Source organism: Podarcis filfolensis (assembly GCF_964270895.1).
Source record: "Podarcis filfolensis genome assembly, chromosome: 5".
NCBI lineage: Eukaryota > Metazoa > Chordata > Lepidosauria > Squamata > Lacertidae > Podarcis > Podarcis filfolensis.
In genome coordinates this window covers 75,334,016-75,350,566 of record NC_139608.1, presented here as the reverse complement: position 1 = coordinate 75,350,566, position 16,551 = coordinate 75,334,016, and the positions used below count along the sequence as shown (strand labels likewise).

The 16,551-nt window shown below is 41.4% G+C and overlaps 1 protein-coding gene across 6 annotated transcripts in view; it reads left to right on the top strand.

Annotated features, from left to right (window-relative positions):
• Nucleotides 1-16,551, top strand: part of GRID1 (glutamate ionotropic receptor delta type subunit 1) — a 702,351-nt gene that overhangs the window by 541,978 nt on the left and 143,822 nt on the right. For all 6 annotated transcript variants that reach the window (XM_083614626.1, XM_083614625.1, XM_083614628.1 and 3 more), the window contains exon 5: nt 13,702-13,755. In XM_083614626.1, the coding sequence (XP_083470752.1) occupies nt 13,702-13,755 (54 nt within the window). The remainder of the gene's footprint in view (nt 1-13,701; nt 13,756-16,551) is intronic.

The following is a 16,551-nucleotide window of genomic DNA, read 5'->3' as shown; positions in this document are numbered from 1 at the left end:
GACATAGAACACAGCCCTGAGACATTTCAATTTGACAGAAGTGGTGATATGGCCTTTAAGGGGAAAGTAACCAGTAAACCTGTAGTTTGAATGATTTTCCACCAAGCAGCTGAAGTTCCACTACTTTTGGAGTGAGATAGGTGGAAATGTGCGAAACCTGTCATTTCCGTGGATATTTCTTCTTTCCTGTGAGCTGGAAATACACAACCTACAAGAATGGATATGGATTTTGTGGAACAAATCTCTGAAAGATTGTTGTGAGCTGTGGGTACACAATTTTGATTTGTTGTTGTTATCTTCATCACGGTTCAATCTGGCTTCACACCTGCATTGGGATGGTCCTAGATTTGATATTGCTATCCCAAATTGATGATCTGTGCCTTTGATCCTCTGCCAGTTTGGCTACTGTAAAACAGTTTATGTGAGGCTGCTGTTGAAGGTCACACTTCAGCCGGTACTGTGAGAATGCTGGCAGTGGCTCCCAGCTGGTGGTCCAGGATAGTATAAAGACAAGGGAAGGTTTGTTACCGTCCTCTTTTTTATTCAGTAATTACAATTGTACCTTGGTTCTCAAACGGAATCCGTTCCGGAAGTCTGTTTGATCTCCGAAAACATTTGAAATCCAAGGCGCGGCTTCCAATTGGCTGCAGGAGCTTCCTGCACTCAATCAGAAGCCATGGAAGCTGCGTCGGACTTTCAGCTTCCAAAAAACATTCGCAAACTGGAACACCCCATACTTTTTGTTAGACCTTCACAGTTTCTTCCTAGAGAAACTATACTAGTTGATACAATTCATAGTTACTTATTATCTTTTTGCTGAATTCTGTTTCTAATTTACTTGGTACAGTGGTACATCGGGTTAAGAACTTAATTCGTTCTGGAGGTCCGTTCTTAACCTGAAACTGTTCTTAACCTGAGGTACCACTTTAGCTAATGGGGCCTTCCGCTGCCACCATGCTGCCACCACGCAATTTCTGTTCTCGTCCTGAAGCAAAGTTCTTAACCGGAGGTACTATTTCTGGGTTAGCAGAATCTGTAACCTGAAGCGTATGTAACCTGAAGCGTCTGTAACCTGAGGTACCACTGTACATCTGTCATTTTATTTACTCTTTTCTCTGTTGTAACAGCCACTTTGCATATGCTGGGGATGAGGTATAAGTATTTTTTAAAAAATAAATAACTTACCATCTGTACATTTTGTTCCCCATTTAAAAGTGTGGGCCTTTGTTGAGAACTGGCTACTCTGACAATGATTCTGAACTACATTAGTCTTCTCAATCAGCGTCCATTTCCAAACTGCCATCATTCCCGGTTGGAGGGAGGCATGTTTAAATCTTTCTTTCAAATATTTATGCAGCCTCATGTGAGAGACATGAATCTGGTGATCATTGGGACTTAAAGTTAGGACCCAGATGGATTTTGGATTTTGTCAGAACTATCACCTAGTATCCATGGGAGCTCTCCCAGGTCCTGAAGGACCAGCTGCCTACGATTGCCTTCCTGATCCTTATTGCTGCACCCTGCTGCTAATTGCCTCTCCTTTTTGATCAGTTCTCCTATACCAGCACTCCACAGGCTCTCCAGCCCATTTAGAACAGGAAACGATATAATCAATATAAGGCAGGTCTGAATCATTGCTGCACATTATTTGAGTAGTTTGCCTAATTGTGCAACAACAAGTGTCTTCAGTCACTATTTTTCTCCATGAACCTAGTGAATATTTCAGACCTCCTATTCGGGAGGCCATTTATCCACAACAATGCTTAGGACACTTATCCACAACAACAAATGTGTGGTTTTTGCATTGAGGTGAGTAAAATCATAAATATTCATGGCACCGCTGTCAATGAGCAGAAGTAATTTCCATGTCATCAGTGCCAAAAAGCTAAATACATGGCCAAAACCAGAACTAGAATTTGAAAATTGTAAGCGCTATAATCATCATCTCAGTAGAAATATTTGTAATTCGGGTTTGGTTTTGGTTCACATGAATGCCTTCTTGCACAACTAGGCATCAAATGCTTGATTCATGCTGTAATCCTGTGCCCATTTCCCCAAGAGTAAGCCCCATTTAATTCAGTGGGACTTACTTCTGAATAGATGCGCAAGCAGGGTTGCACTGTCAAAAGCCTCGTTTTGATGCTGCTCTGCATACGCCCAAATTACAGTGCATAATACAAGAGAGTGGAAAATCAGGCCATATGTGCATATTGAGTGAGTTACATCATTTTCCATATGAGCCCCTAATTTAAGTAGTCATCAAATGCAGCCAAACTCACAGGAGCCAAGATGGAAATTAGTTGACACGATATATGCAAAAAGTGTAATATTTCAATTTACTTGTTAGGGAACTGTTCATAATAGTGCAAAAAGTGTAATATTTCAATTTACTTGTTAGTGTAACTGTTCATAATAGTGCATTTACCCTAGTTAGCTATTACGGGGGAACCAAAACATAAGGCAAAATTCTCTCTCAGATCCACATAGTGGGCTCTGTGTGAGGCTAATATTTTCCTTCCTGTCTCTTTTTTTCCCTTCTTCCCAAGATGTGAAGTGTAAAATGAAGAGAATTGCATTGCATTATTGCCGCTTTTCAAATACAGCATACTCTATTTGCTGTACTGGCCATTTGGCTTTTTGACCTGAGGTTGGAGCGCTGAAATAATAAAGGGAGACTTAAATGAAGAAAATGTTGGGGAAACATTCTGGCTTGCTAGCTAGATGGGAAATTCAGAGATGTGTTTTATAATTTTAAAAAGTATTCTGGACCACTGAAATGGATCGGTCATTGTCAGTTGCGGTAGGATGTACCGTAATTCAGTCTGGATGTCTTCAACCTATCTTTTTGTAACCATACATAACCTGCAGCTGAGTCTTATTGAAGGTTTTAGTTTTAAGTGAGCAAAATGAAAATAGTGTAATGAGGGGGGGGGGGAATCCAGCACAATGGTGTGCATATAATGGCAGAGTTTGAGACCTAACACTTTGCTTGTCTGCATTCATTGTTTCCCACAATAAATAAATAAATTTGTATCACATCCCTCCTTCAAGGAACTCAAAACATCTTGTATCGGGTTCTCACTTTTATTCTCATAGCAATCCTGTAAAGTAGGTTAGGCTGAGAGATTACTGTGCCCAGCACAAAGAAATTCTCAGGTTACGGCAAAGCATGTTTCAGTGAAGGAGAAACACCTACTCCCCCTTGGAAATATAAAAGCTTTCATTTTTTGGATCTGCCTCTGGAACTAATTGGAACACACAGATTGCCTGTAAGGCAAAGGGCAAGAGTGCAGAAAAAATGTGACATCCCTTATTTTTAGCAAATCTAGAGTTGAACTTTGGGTGATGCACCAGATATAAAGTTTATCAAACTATTGCCCACTTGTAGGGCACATGGTTTCCCCCATAGGAGTGGGGATTGGACAGATCTGAATTACTCTTATTTTTATAATTATAGCACTAGGGTTGCCTTGACTCTTTTAGCCCACGATGCCGTTCTACAGCCTTAGATTTTTTTTTTGCAGTGGGCACAGTCTAACCTAATTAAATCTACAGATCACCTCTTCCATTTCATCTTCAATCTCTTACAAGCTGTCAATTTGCCTTTTCATCATGCACAGCAACTTTCTCTCTCTCTCTCTCTCTCTCTCTCTCTCTCTCTCTCTCTCACACACACACACACACACACACACACACAACCTTTCTTAAGATCTACACTGAAGAAGAGTTGTGGTGAACTTGAACGCTTGTATGCTGCCTTTTCATTTCCATTTAGATCATATTAGTTCCTCTTGCATATGAATTGGTAAACAACCAAGTCTACTGCTAGGAATATACAGTACAGCTATCTGAAAAACCAGTCTTGAAGTGCAATCCTATCCATGTCTACTCAAAATGAAGCCTCGTTGAATTCAATGGGGCTGACTCCCAGGTACGTAGAGTTAGGATTGCAGCATAACTCAGGTATACTTAGTTTCCATTTGAAAACACAACCACAATTAAAAACGGTATGTAGTGTCAAGTTCAGGCTCAGACAAATTAAAGAGCTAGTAACTGACCTAAAAAGCAAACCCATGGGAAGGTATGGTGGTGGTGAACTTTCACCTCTCTCCTGTGGAAGATTTTGTGTAGTGGCTATTTGATCAGTTCCGTGTGTCCAACTGTGATCCTGCAGACCAAAAGGACACAGGACTGTTTGGTTCAGCAGTGGTAATGGCAGGAATAGGATGTCTCTTGTTACACTAAGGAGGTGTATGCAGGGGCCGATCTACTATGAAACTAATTAAGCTTAAGCTTAAAGGCCCCTAATCTAGAGAGGCCTCGGAAGTGACTTTCGTCCACATTGCTCTGAAAAAATCGGTCTAGTAGACCCAGTTTGTGTTGCATGACACAAATTGGTTAATTTTTCGTTAATATCCTAAATTCCTAAATGTTTACCATTATGGGGCAGTGATATGGATGGGCATATTCATAATGTTGTGCAGCAATAATTCAGGATTGGAGGTTTAATTTGAAATTTATCACTGAAGAATCTAATCTTCTGTGGGCCAGACTGTTCTGAGGTGCCGTTGGGGGTTGAGGAACTGGTCAGATAACCCAATATGTAAGCACGATATAAAAATAATTGTTTCCCCAGAAGTACTTTGTGACAACCTTATTAATTTTTGGTTTCTGATTTCAAGAATTGGCACTAAACACCTGGAAAACTAGCTGAACCAAAAAAGGCTTTTCTTTTCCCTAGCCTCTAATGAAAAAACAAGGGCTGAGTTGTAAAGTCCTTATCTGAATGGTAAAAGATTGTCACTTTAGCCCTTGTTGCCTTAATTTTTTTTAAACACCTTAATCTTTTAAAAACAGTTTAGTTTGGGATCAAGAAACAGCATTGAGGCTGACAACCTTCCTGCCAAGTTCTGGGACGATGCAATTTGGAATGGCTGAGATATTAAACCCAGAATGTCTGAGTTTCTAATAGAAATGTCAACTCGATATTAGCTCCAGGAGTGCTACTGCAATTTGGAATGGCTTAAATGTACTTTTTGAAATCCAGCGGTGCCCCTCAGGCTTGTGGAGCTGCAGGAGTATTTCTGCAATGTGCCTTGTTATTCGGTGGCCTACCTGTTTGTGTGGCATTTATCTCTTAGGGGTTAACCACTTACATAAAATATATATGACTTGTCTGTAGTTTTAGATCTTTTTTTTCTAGATGACTTTGCAAAGAGAGTGGGTGCATGTGAAAGTACATATAGAGTTTTCTCAGCTGCAATTTATATTTAGAGAATGTGTTTGAATTTGTCTTTAACCTTTATGTGTTATACAGCTTACGTGCATTCTGCAGAAAGAAAGAGATAAACATAGTATGCTTTAATTGCTTTTTAACTGGATTAATAGGACTGGAGTACTGTGCAATTTTACTGTGAGACAAATTTAACATGAATGCAAATCACCGTTTGGAGTTGGGTGTTCAATGCAAATTGCTCAAAGAAAGAACACATTGATGGCGCCACATCTGTCCAGGAGGCAAACTTGTAAAATGTCTGACCGTTTTCCTTTCACACATTTAAATATTCCTCAAAACATCTTCGTCACATTGCTACTGTGCAATATAAACTCTGGATCAGTTCACACATTCATCACGTGATAACCATTAGGGGGATATATTCAAATGTAGTTGAAGCACCATAGATACTGTTTTCATCACCTCATGTGATCTTAGCCACACACTGTTTTGCAATGGAATCATTTCAGATATCCAGTTGTGAGAAGTCAGGTGATATACATAGTTGCCCGAAACGGCTCTTAAAACTGCAATTCTGAATGTTCTTAGAAGAACACACTTGGATGTCCTTCTCAACAGACACGATAAGGCTTGTGGTGTTTGTCTGCCTATTTACTGCTTGAAGCTTGGAGGAGGCCTAGAGGCCTGTTTATATATTAGATGTTCATTTATCCCAGAATATCCCCCCCCCGCCCCAGGTAGCTTCCTTCACACACCAAACCTAATATCCCCAAGATGGAACATTTAGTAGAACAGGTTGCTAGAGACAAAGTAGAGGGGTTGGTCAAAAGATGGTGGGAATATATACTTTTTATGTATGTGATGCTAAAACTGACACAATATATAGTATGCTTTAGGTTAGCCTTTGTCCAGTTTGGGTCCCCAGCTGCTTTGGGACTAAAACTCCAATTATTTTGAGCCAGCATGGCTGGTTTTCAGGGGTGATGGGAGTTGTAGTCAAATATTGGCAGACTAAAATTGTGAAAGGCTCTTTAGATATTCTCCCAGCTATATATGAGCCAGTTCTTCTGTGAGCAGCTCATGTATGTTTGGAAGAACATTTAAATGCTAGCCCTCATGGGTGGTGAGAGTAAGACTGCTTTAAGAGATGATCTGGAAGGAACCAAAATAAAATATATTAGAAGTGTGTGGGAGTGGTGGTCAACAGCAGAGAAGAGGAGTGTAAGAGAATGAGGAAGATGAACTAAGATGGTGTATACTTATACCAAAGTACAATGAAGTATTTGTTGTTATCATACAATGGCTTCCATAATTGCTTCATAACACAAGGATTATGGGTGAGGCTCAATTGCATGGGGTGTTTCCACTGAAAGAACCCGTGTGGGAGCCACATACAGAGAAGCAGCTCTCCTACAGCCACAGCGAGGATAATTTCTAAAGGGCACCACAGTAGTGCCATCGTTAAGTTTGATTAATAGTTTCTTTCTGCTCCTTTCCATTGTAAAGCTCTGCATTAGCTGACAAAAGAATGAGCATATTGATTTGATTGCAACAGCACAACCGAGAGACCTGTGAATGCTAAAATGCACAGTTTCTTAAAGGAATGATCTGCAGGATCTCTCTTCTGTTTCCCAGTATTGGAACCGTAGCGGCAAAGGCTTGATGGAATGCACCAAAGTGTTTTGCCACCGTGTTTATGCTAAGGTCACAACCCATCCCAAACTAAGCACATTTAAGTACTACTGATTCCAGGAGGTGATGAAATGCCATCCTCTCCTCCCTCTATAGTCTTAAAGAGTCACAGTGCAGGATAAGCAGTGTGGGATTTGGGTGGGGCAAAGAATTGCCTGGCTGAGAGATAGGTCAGGCAGATTGATAGTGACTTGCTTAAGCTCACTCTGCATCCAAATCCAAAATCAATTTACTTCATTGCATTGGCTCGCACTGGGGATAAGCAGGTGCTTATTGTTGCAGCTATGTGTCAGGTAAAATTGACACATTCCTTTCTAACTTTCATTTTAGAAATAAAATGCAGATGAACATGAGGATGTGCACCACTAGGTGTGCACCACCTACAGGAAATCTTTTTAAATGTATAATCTGCTGCAACAAGCAATCTTAATATATTTTGCTTAGACTGTGAAAATTAAAAGTCCCTTCATGTAGCTATTACAAATGGATTAAAAATTATTCTTTATCAATAAAGTCAGATGATACAATACAGTGAGCAGATACTGATTATTCTTTTACTGCCAAAGCGGAGTGGTGATTTATCATTAGAACTGACAGGACTCCAGCTACTCTGAAAATGGGATTATTTTCAAAACGGCTATTTCTAGAAGGCTTTCATTTATATAACTCATCCATGTTGAAAGCTAGGAAACAAACTGGATAAAGGAGCACTCTGATTGCTCAGTTGATAGAGCACGAGACTCAATCTCAGAGTTACAGATTTGAGCCCCACATTGCGCAAAAGATTCCTGCATTGCAGGGGGCTTGACTTGGGACTCAGATAGATTGGTAAAGAAAAAGTGTTGTATTTGCGTTGTACATGCAATATAACACTGTGACACCACATGACGCTGTGGTGTCCCGTCTTTCGCTAACGGATTTCCCTGTATGAGTTTGCAACGCGTGTGTAGTGTTAGAATATTCCGTTCCACCTTAAAGGACAGGCATGAGACTGTTGTGTGTCACGTGTCTGTTTACACTCCAGCACAGCTTGCTGGGAACTTCCTTTTGTGTGTAGCTTTTGCTTATGCTTCTTGCTTTGGACATGAAGGGGAGAAGACATGTTTTTCCTTTTGTCCTGATGTACCCTGAATAAACTGCTTGTAAATATGCTCAGCACAGCCTCTCCCTGCCACTTCGGTTGCACAGTGTTATTTACTCTGCTGAGTGTGCATGCCCAGCTTCTGAAGGTTTCTGAAGCTAGGGTCGCAGTTTCATGCTGATCCAAGGACTGGAGATCGCCCGGCACACCGGCCGGTGGGCTGGGGCCTGGTGGGGGCCTGCCAATTGCCCCCAATTCCTTGGCTGCATCCCAACATCCAGCCTAGATCCCAACATCCAGCCAAGATCCAGCCTAGATGGCTCTTGTGGTCCCTTCCAACTCCAGGATTCTATGAAGAGATGGAAGAATTGGGCAGTTTCAAGAGGCACTGGAAGCTGCATTAAGTGGGGGTTGCAGGTTGCCTACATGTGCTCTACCATATGTTGCCACTGCTGGCAGGCCTGCAACGACTCCTTGGCAGATACATCTCTGCAGAAAATATAAAGTTTGGAAAATACTGAGGGATGCTCTTTGTACTGAGTGTTTTAAAAAGCCCTTAAAAAGCTACCTGCAACCTCTGCTTTACTAGAGCAATACACATGCAAATAAGCAGCCAGCAATTGGCCCTCATAATACTCCGTTATCAGTATGTCTTTAAAGCCATGAGGCATGTTGCTAAGATCCCAAACATAAAGTCCCCTAGCAGGCTAAGCCCCTAAGAGAATGTTAAGCAAGTGACTTTAAATAAATGTTCCTTCCCGACAGCTCTGCAATTAACTTGTATCGACGACTGTGTAGCATGTAGTTGTTCAATAGTTAACATGCATATAAATAATCTACGACATATTGAGCTTTGTAAAAATGAAATCTCACTGAAAGCTCTTGGAATATATCCATGTACAGGAATTTGCCTTTATTTACTATTCCGTAAAGACAGAGATGAAATGGAATGTGTGTAAATGTGGAATGCCAGCTGCATTAAAGGCAGGAAGACTTGCTGGCTGGTTGGTTTTTGTTTTGCTTTCATGCTAGATGAAAACCTTTCAACGCTATTTAAGCTTAGGAGAATAAATTGTTTTAGTGCTAAGGCTCTGTGCTCTCTCCAATCCCTGCCAAAAACAAAAAACCACATACCCCCGACTTGGTACCACTCGCAGAGCCCAACCAGGTATAAATATAATTTTTCAATTTCGCTCTAGTGAAATTTGTGTGGTCTCTGATGCATACTTCCAAATCTTATGGCCAGCCTATCCCACTGTAAGGACAAATGTGTTAGTGCAGTAAGTATTGGGAATGAACTGTTAGTAACTGCAGAAAAGTAAATGTTTCAAGACCTCTGGTTTTTATTTTGTAGTGTTGCTTGTGTGTATCCTGCTGGCATTGAGTTGATATTTACTATCGACTGCTGCTCGATTTTTTAAAAAAATAATTGTAATTGGCTGTATTTTAATTGTTGATGTGTTTTTCTTTTATCTTTTTTGAAAACCACCCTGGGATCACAAAAGAGATGAAGGGTGGGGTATAAATCACATCAATCCAGTCGGCAGATCAGCCTAGCTGACAAGTAACTATTCCTCCCTTCAGCATAAATTTTGGTTGTCCCAGATTATACTGATAAGAGCAGAGTAGAATGTATGATAAATCATGGCAGCCCGTCATGAGAGTAAATCTCATTTTCATGGCAGAAGATCCTGATCATTTAGATGGAGACACTAAATGTGGATGTGCCCAAACTGCTTTCAAAGGGAGCATGGTTTTCTAATGCAGTTGCGTACATTTTATTGTGTCTTCTTAACTAGTTATGTGGTTTATAGATTTTGAGAACATGAAGTTTTAATTTAGTTGTGAAATACCATTTTATCTGTAGTGTTATATGTTCATTTATCTGCCTGGAAACTGTGTGCAAGCCTCCTGAGAGTCTGTTGTCACTGAAACACTTTTCAGATTCCTTTGAAATGCCTCAGCTTTTCCACTTGAGCGCGGACCTCCAAATACTCAACATTTTCTGTGGCAACTGCAGCATAGGCCTACTGCATAGATAATCTCTTCATCAGCCCTGGACTTCCACCACTATATATATATATATATATATATATATATATATATATATCCAGTGTTGGTGAGAGGCAGCTGGTGACCACAACATAACCTGAATAACGACATATACCAGTGTCTTCTGTGGGATACATAGAACTCCCATGAGAAAGATTTTTGGTTTATCAAAACCTGCTTTGCTTCTTTCAAGGGTCCTCAGAGATGTTGCTTGAACAGAATTCTAGAATTTTGTCTTAGAATTCTGCCTTCTGTGACATTTGGTGGTAGCAACAATAACGATAGTAAACACAGTGCTATTTTTCTAGAAAAATAGGTGCTGGAACTCATAATGAACACCTCTTCAGTTCTCTTATAATAACAACGGCACCCACCTGAGAGGTGCTGGAGCTGAGTTCCAGCTGGGGGGGAAAGCCCTGATTTTATTTTTATTTTTGTCTCTGACGGTGACATAAAAATAGCTCTACAAGAGCAGACTAACAACCCACCAAGTTCAGCATTTTGTTTTTATTTTGAGGTAATAATTAGTCATTATGAACAGCAGCCATTGATAGCCTTAACTTCCGTGAATTTATCTAATCCTCTTTTAAAACCACCAAGGTTAGCAGCTATCACTATGCAAATTCCATGTTTATATGCTGTGTTGTAGAAGTAGTTTTGTCTCTCCTGAAACTCCTACCCTTCAGCTCCATTGGATGAGCCTAGGTTCTAGTACTGTGAGGGTGGAAGAAAAACAACTCTGTGTCCTTTCTCCCCATACAGTGGTACCTCAGGTTACATACACTTCAGGTTACATACTCCGCTAACCCAGAAATAGTGCTTCAGGTTAAGAACTTTGCTTCAGGTTGAGAACAGAAATCGTGCTCCGGCAGCGTGGCAGCAGCAGGAGGCCCCATTAGCTAAAGTGGTGCTTCAGGTTAAGAACAGTTTCAGGTTAAGTACGGACTTCCAGAACAAATTAAGTACTTAACCCGAGGTACCACTGAACTATGCATACTTAAACACTCTTACCATGGCCTCTCGTACTTCCCTTTTTCTGAAGTGAAAAACACTAAGTGTTGTAGCCTATCCCCACAGAGGACTTTTTCCAGGTCAATGATCATTTTGGTCACCCTCTTCTAACCTTTTCTAGCTCCACAATAACCATTTGGAGATGTGGCAACCAGACCTGTGTTTATTTATAATTAAATTTCTATCCTGTCCTTCCAAAGGAGCCCAGGGCAGTTGTACACTGCATTCAGAGTGTGGTCACATCACACATTTGTATAAAGTCATTAGGATCTTGGATGTTTTATTGTCAAACCCTTTTCTAATGACCTCTAACATTCACCTTTTGTATAGCAGCAGAATGTTGGGTTGACATTTTCATTGAGCTCTCTGCCACAACCCCAGGATCAATTACTGGTCAGTCACCTCCAGCTCAGATCCCATCAATGTATATATGAAGATGGATGGATTGTTTGTTTGTTTGTTTGGAACTTCACACTTGCTCACCCTGAACCAGATTTGCTATTTTGATGACCATTCTTCCAGTTTGGAGAGATCTTTTTTCAAGCTGTTTGGTTTTGCCACCCTAAATAATTTGAGGGTCAACAAACTTGGCTACCCATGCAATATCATGTGCTAACTATTTTACTTCACTTGTGCATGGTGTCTCTGCTCACCTTTTGGTGATTACACCTCCTCTATCAGCCTCCTTTTCCAAAGAGCCCAAAGAGTGACTTTCCAGGACAGAGCAGAACCCCCTTCCAAAAGGTTCCTTCCAAGACATTCTGTTTGCTCTTCTCTGAATTCAATCCATTACCTCTCATTATGAGGAATTGTATTAATGGACTGCGATTAATGGGGACCCTTTAAAAGAAAAAAAATCAACCTGTTTCCTAAAATCTGTTTGAGGTGCAACCAAAGGGAAATGCATCTGTTTCAATGTGTTTCTTTTTGTACTAAATTTGCAGAAGTGATTTGTTTGGGTATTTTTAAGGTGAAATAAATGAAAGCTGGAAAGTCTCCACTTTCTAATGCACTATCTGTCTTAAAAGCTGTGTTTCTTTTTTGGGAGGAAATGCTGCAGGCCATTAGTCCTGAATGAAGTCTAGAGCCTCGGGGAATTTTATGAGAAATGGACACACACATACACACACCATAGGAATGACTGAGTCATTTTGTACATACTCTAAAACATTTCCATGAGGAAAAATCCATTTTTAAATCTCTCGAACCATATATTATACAGAATAGCACAGGATGAATAACTAAGCTTTGCTTCTGCAACAATAGCCACTGTTGCTCTGACATACTTAGACACCCTTAGGTGAAAAAAAATGACATGTTCATGTGGTGTGCTTTTCTTTTGAAAAGATAGTGCTGCCCAGACTCATGCAAAGTTACAGAATAGTAAAATCTGCAGGGAATGAACAGCTCTCTGGCTATGTCTTGTGCCACCATTAGCTGATAGGTTACCAGCTGGGAGATCAGACTATCTTTGAAACCTGTATCCAATTTTGTGCACCCTTTTGCTGGCTTCTACTGTTGCTGGTAGCAGATCTTTCACCACCACAACACTGGTAGCAAAAAGGCTCCACACTGACAGGCAAGAGGGTTTCCAAAAATTTTTCCCCTCAAAACCTCAGATTTAAATGACTGCCTCCCCACCCTTTCATATTCTTCAGAAAGGAAGAATATGAAAGGGAAGGTGGATGTCACAAAAGAGAATAAGAGAAAAGCAAGATAATGTAGACGAAGAAAGAACAGGGCAGGATCATCACAATATTGGAGGGGGAGCATTCTTTGTCTGCAACCCATATTGCTCCTCTTAACTTACTTTCCACTTCCAGGAAATCTCGTTGATGGGTAAACATGGACTTGCTTACGGTGCTGGTATTTCATTAGTAAAGCAATGTTTCTCACTTCAGTGTGCTTTACTGATGGCCTGTAATAATTGGACAGGAGAATTTGCTCAACCAATATTTGGTTGATCACATTGGGATGTGGGGGTGGGGCACTGGAGTATATTTGGGCAAGCTTTCCTTCAGGGAAATTGGGACGTGTCCTGGGGAAATTGGTGCAATTTGCACAACACACTGTGTGAAATCACTTACTAGTACTCCACCGTTGGATATATGAAATACTAACAAGTCAGCTTCTTTCTGAAGCCCTTTCCCCCTCTGCATCACATTGCTGTTTTGCATCCATCAATTTAGCCTGACACATCATGTGCAGTTTCAGCCTTCTTTCTGAAGCCCGAAAAGACCTATTCATTACATTGATCCTGTACTTGGTCAGTGTCCTAGTTAGAAGAATAAAGGAAGCCCTAAGGAACACTGTCACAGGATTTATATACACCATAGAGAATTAAACCAGATCCTTCTGGATTTTCCTATCCTGAATAAATGATCTTTGATGCTGCAGTGCTGTGTCCTTGTGAGCTGCCCAACTGGAGGTAGCCATCTAATTCACAATGAAGTATGTAGCTCTTTAGATGACTGCCAATTATATAACTAATGTATGAGAGCAAAAAGTGCCAGAAAATACCTATTGTAAGCTCTTTGTAGCACAAGGCATACGTTAACTGGGGAGTGTTTTCCAACTCCTTTATTTTATTTTCCGTTGTTTATTTCTTTCTTTTCTTTCCTTTCTCTAGGCAGTGGAAACCAACCTGGCTTCAAAGGATAGTCACTGGGTCTATGTTAACGAGGTAAGAGAATGAGGCTGCGTAAAAAGGCTCCTTTGCCTGTTGTTTCTCTTTCTCCCATCCATTTCACTCTCATCTGCCCACTTGTCTTCCTTTTTTGTATTTAACGATAGACAACAGTTGTGGGGGAGGGGGATTTCAGAAAGTTGAAGGTGTTGTGATAGAGCCATCACTTTCAGTGGTTTACATATCAGTTTCTTTGTCATAGGAGCCAACTCCTACGGGCTGAGGTCCCTTCAGCCTCCACAATAAAATATTTGAGGGGGCTGCCCTCCAAAGTTGATAGGCATTGCCGCATCTTGTGATTAGTTATGTGGGGTGGGGCTTACCTCCCCCCCCCAAAAAAATCCCTTGCCCTCTGTCATCTCTTTTTTGCAGGGCTTTGAAGCAGGGAATGGGGCTTGTGCTACGGTTTAGGTTTGCGCTTCGAGACTCCCAACCACCCCCAAAAAATGAAGACACAGTGACACGGGATTTTAGTTTAAGTTATTGGGCAAAATTTAGGCCACAACTTTATTGAATACAGAATGTGAGTGGTATTGTCTTAGGCACTGGAATCATCCAAACTATATCAGACTCCCACCCACATCACAGAGAATCTGATAAAAGGATGAAACACCACCAGAGGGAACCCCGCCAATGCGAACCGACTCAAGCTCCCCCCGGTGCCCCCGTGGGGTCCTGGTATGGCCCTAGCCCCTACTGCGGGGTTTCAGACAAAACCCAGGCCAACCCCTGATTCCTTTAACGGAATACCCTTGAGCTTGGAGGGGCAGGTGATGGCCGCACCTCCCCTCCCCACACATTGCTGATCCAATGCTTAACCGCCAAACCTTACAAAGTTGTGATGATTGCTACATGGTAGGCGAAAAGCAAATGGCTCTGCCAATCTGCCAGATGGAAAATTTCCTACCAGACCCCCATTGCAAAACAGGCGACCAACAATGTTTATAGCAAGGCCAACACACCAGATAAAGGGTGGGTGATCCTCTGCATAAAGGCAAAGAGGTCCAGCAAACATCGCACAGGGATTAAATAATGGTTCGCGGCCACCCCCCAAGCCAAGCCATTGGCTTTAGGGACCAAGTGGCCATGAAATGACCAACCAGAGTGGAGCAGGACATAGCCCTGCCCACACCAGGAGGTGGGAGATGCCTGGGGGCCTGAGCACAACCCGTACCCTCTTTGAAGAGGATCCGATTTGTTGGATGGGTGTGTTTCACAGTCCTTTAGCTTCCTGAGCTTGCGTCTCAAGTGTGGTGTTTGCAGATTGGCTCATCAGATTCACAAGCTTCCTTGGTCCCAAGGCTCGGAAGCTACCCTGAGCTTGGCCCTGCAAGTTAGCATAGACGTCGTGCAGTTGTACAGATCTTTGCAAAGAATAATAAAAAAAACAGGCATCAATCCTCTGGGGGTTTCCTGTGCATCTCCCCCACAAGCAACATTTATTGTGTCCATTAATCAGAGGGAAACAGTGCCAGATTAAACCCTGTGGAGGCCCATAGGCAGTCAAAATCTCAGGGGGGCCCTTGAAAATTATCTCCTAATATGTTTTTGTAATTCTCTATCAAGTCAATATTATTTTGATCCATTGTTGTGGGGCCCCTGAAAAGCATGGAGCCCATAGGCTGTTGCATACTCTGCCTATTTGGTAATCTGGCAGTGGAAACAGATGTGATTCACATACTTCTTATCCATCCCCGTGCTTGTCAAGTGTACCATTTTTGGACAAAAGAATCAAAACTTGTAAACATCCAGCTTTACTGCAGACACCGTTGGCGATGGAGACTCTCTCACACTAACTTCTGTTGGCGGGGTGGGGTGGGGGGATAGGGCAGGGAGATTGTCTCTCTCCAGCCTGAATAATACCAGAATGCAAATTGTACGGCTCCATTTCCAGACTTTTTCTTGGCTGGCATAAACAGCATGATAAAGATCAAAACAAAGTCCCGAGTGTGCCCAGGAAATGGCAAGGCTTGTCATCCTGTTCTTTCTCATGCTGACCTACTCCACTAGCTGTGCTTGTAGGGAAGAAAGAATTATTCCACATAAACCTCAGAAATGCAGATATATAGCTCTTGGTGGTCTGTAAGCTTGCAGTCTGTTACCATGGACAACCGAGAAAGCACTGAGCTTACATGTAAGGCCGCTGCTCTCCAGTTTGCAGTGTCTGAATGTTACAAAAGATTAGCTCTCTGAGCTTGATGCATTAACATCTTTTCTGTAGAACTGAACTGATTCTATCACTGTTATCCAGTTCTGCATTGAAGCAATGCACGTGTTTGGCTTGTATGCCCCCCCAATTCCACTTAAAGGATAATCGAGCTTTATTTATGTTGTGTATATCAATACTGGGGGCGGGGGGAGAATGTCCCTAAGCTGCATTTTATAGAGGCCCATATTGAAAGTCTGAGCACTGAGAAATGACTCATAATATAAGCATGGCGGTGGGGGTAGGGAGAGAAAATTTCCTATGTGATCATTTGTAAATTTCTGGCCACTTAGTGGAAGCTGCATTATTATAAACATTTGTATATCTTAATAAATGTATGTTCTTTATGTGCTTAAGGCTGGTAAAATATTTAAATAAAGAGAGCTGTGTTATCTGTTGTTTTGTGCTAAAGCATTATATAGGGGACATCAAGTTTAAGTACAGACTTCTTTGTTCACGTTTCATACCGTCCTTTGACTCTCACTAATCATGCGGAGGAAGGCAGCCATATATGTTAACAGGAACTATAAATTGCTTTTGTCTGGTTAGCGGTAATGCATGGAAATTAAAAGGGGTAGTGGGTATAA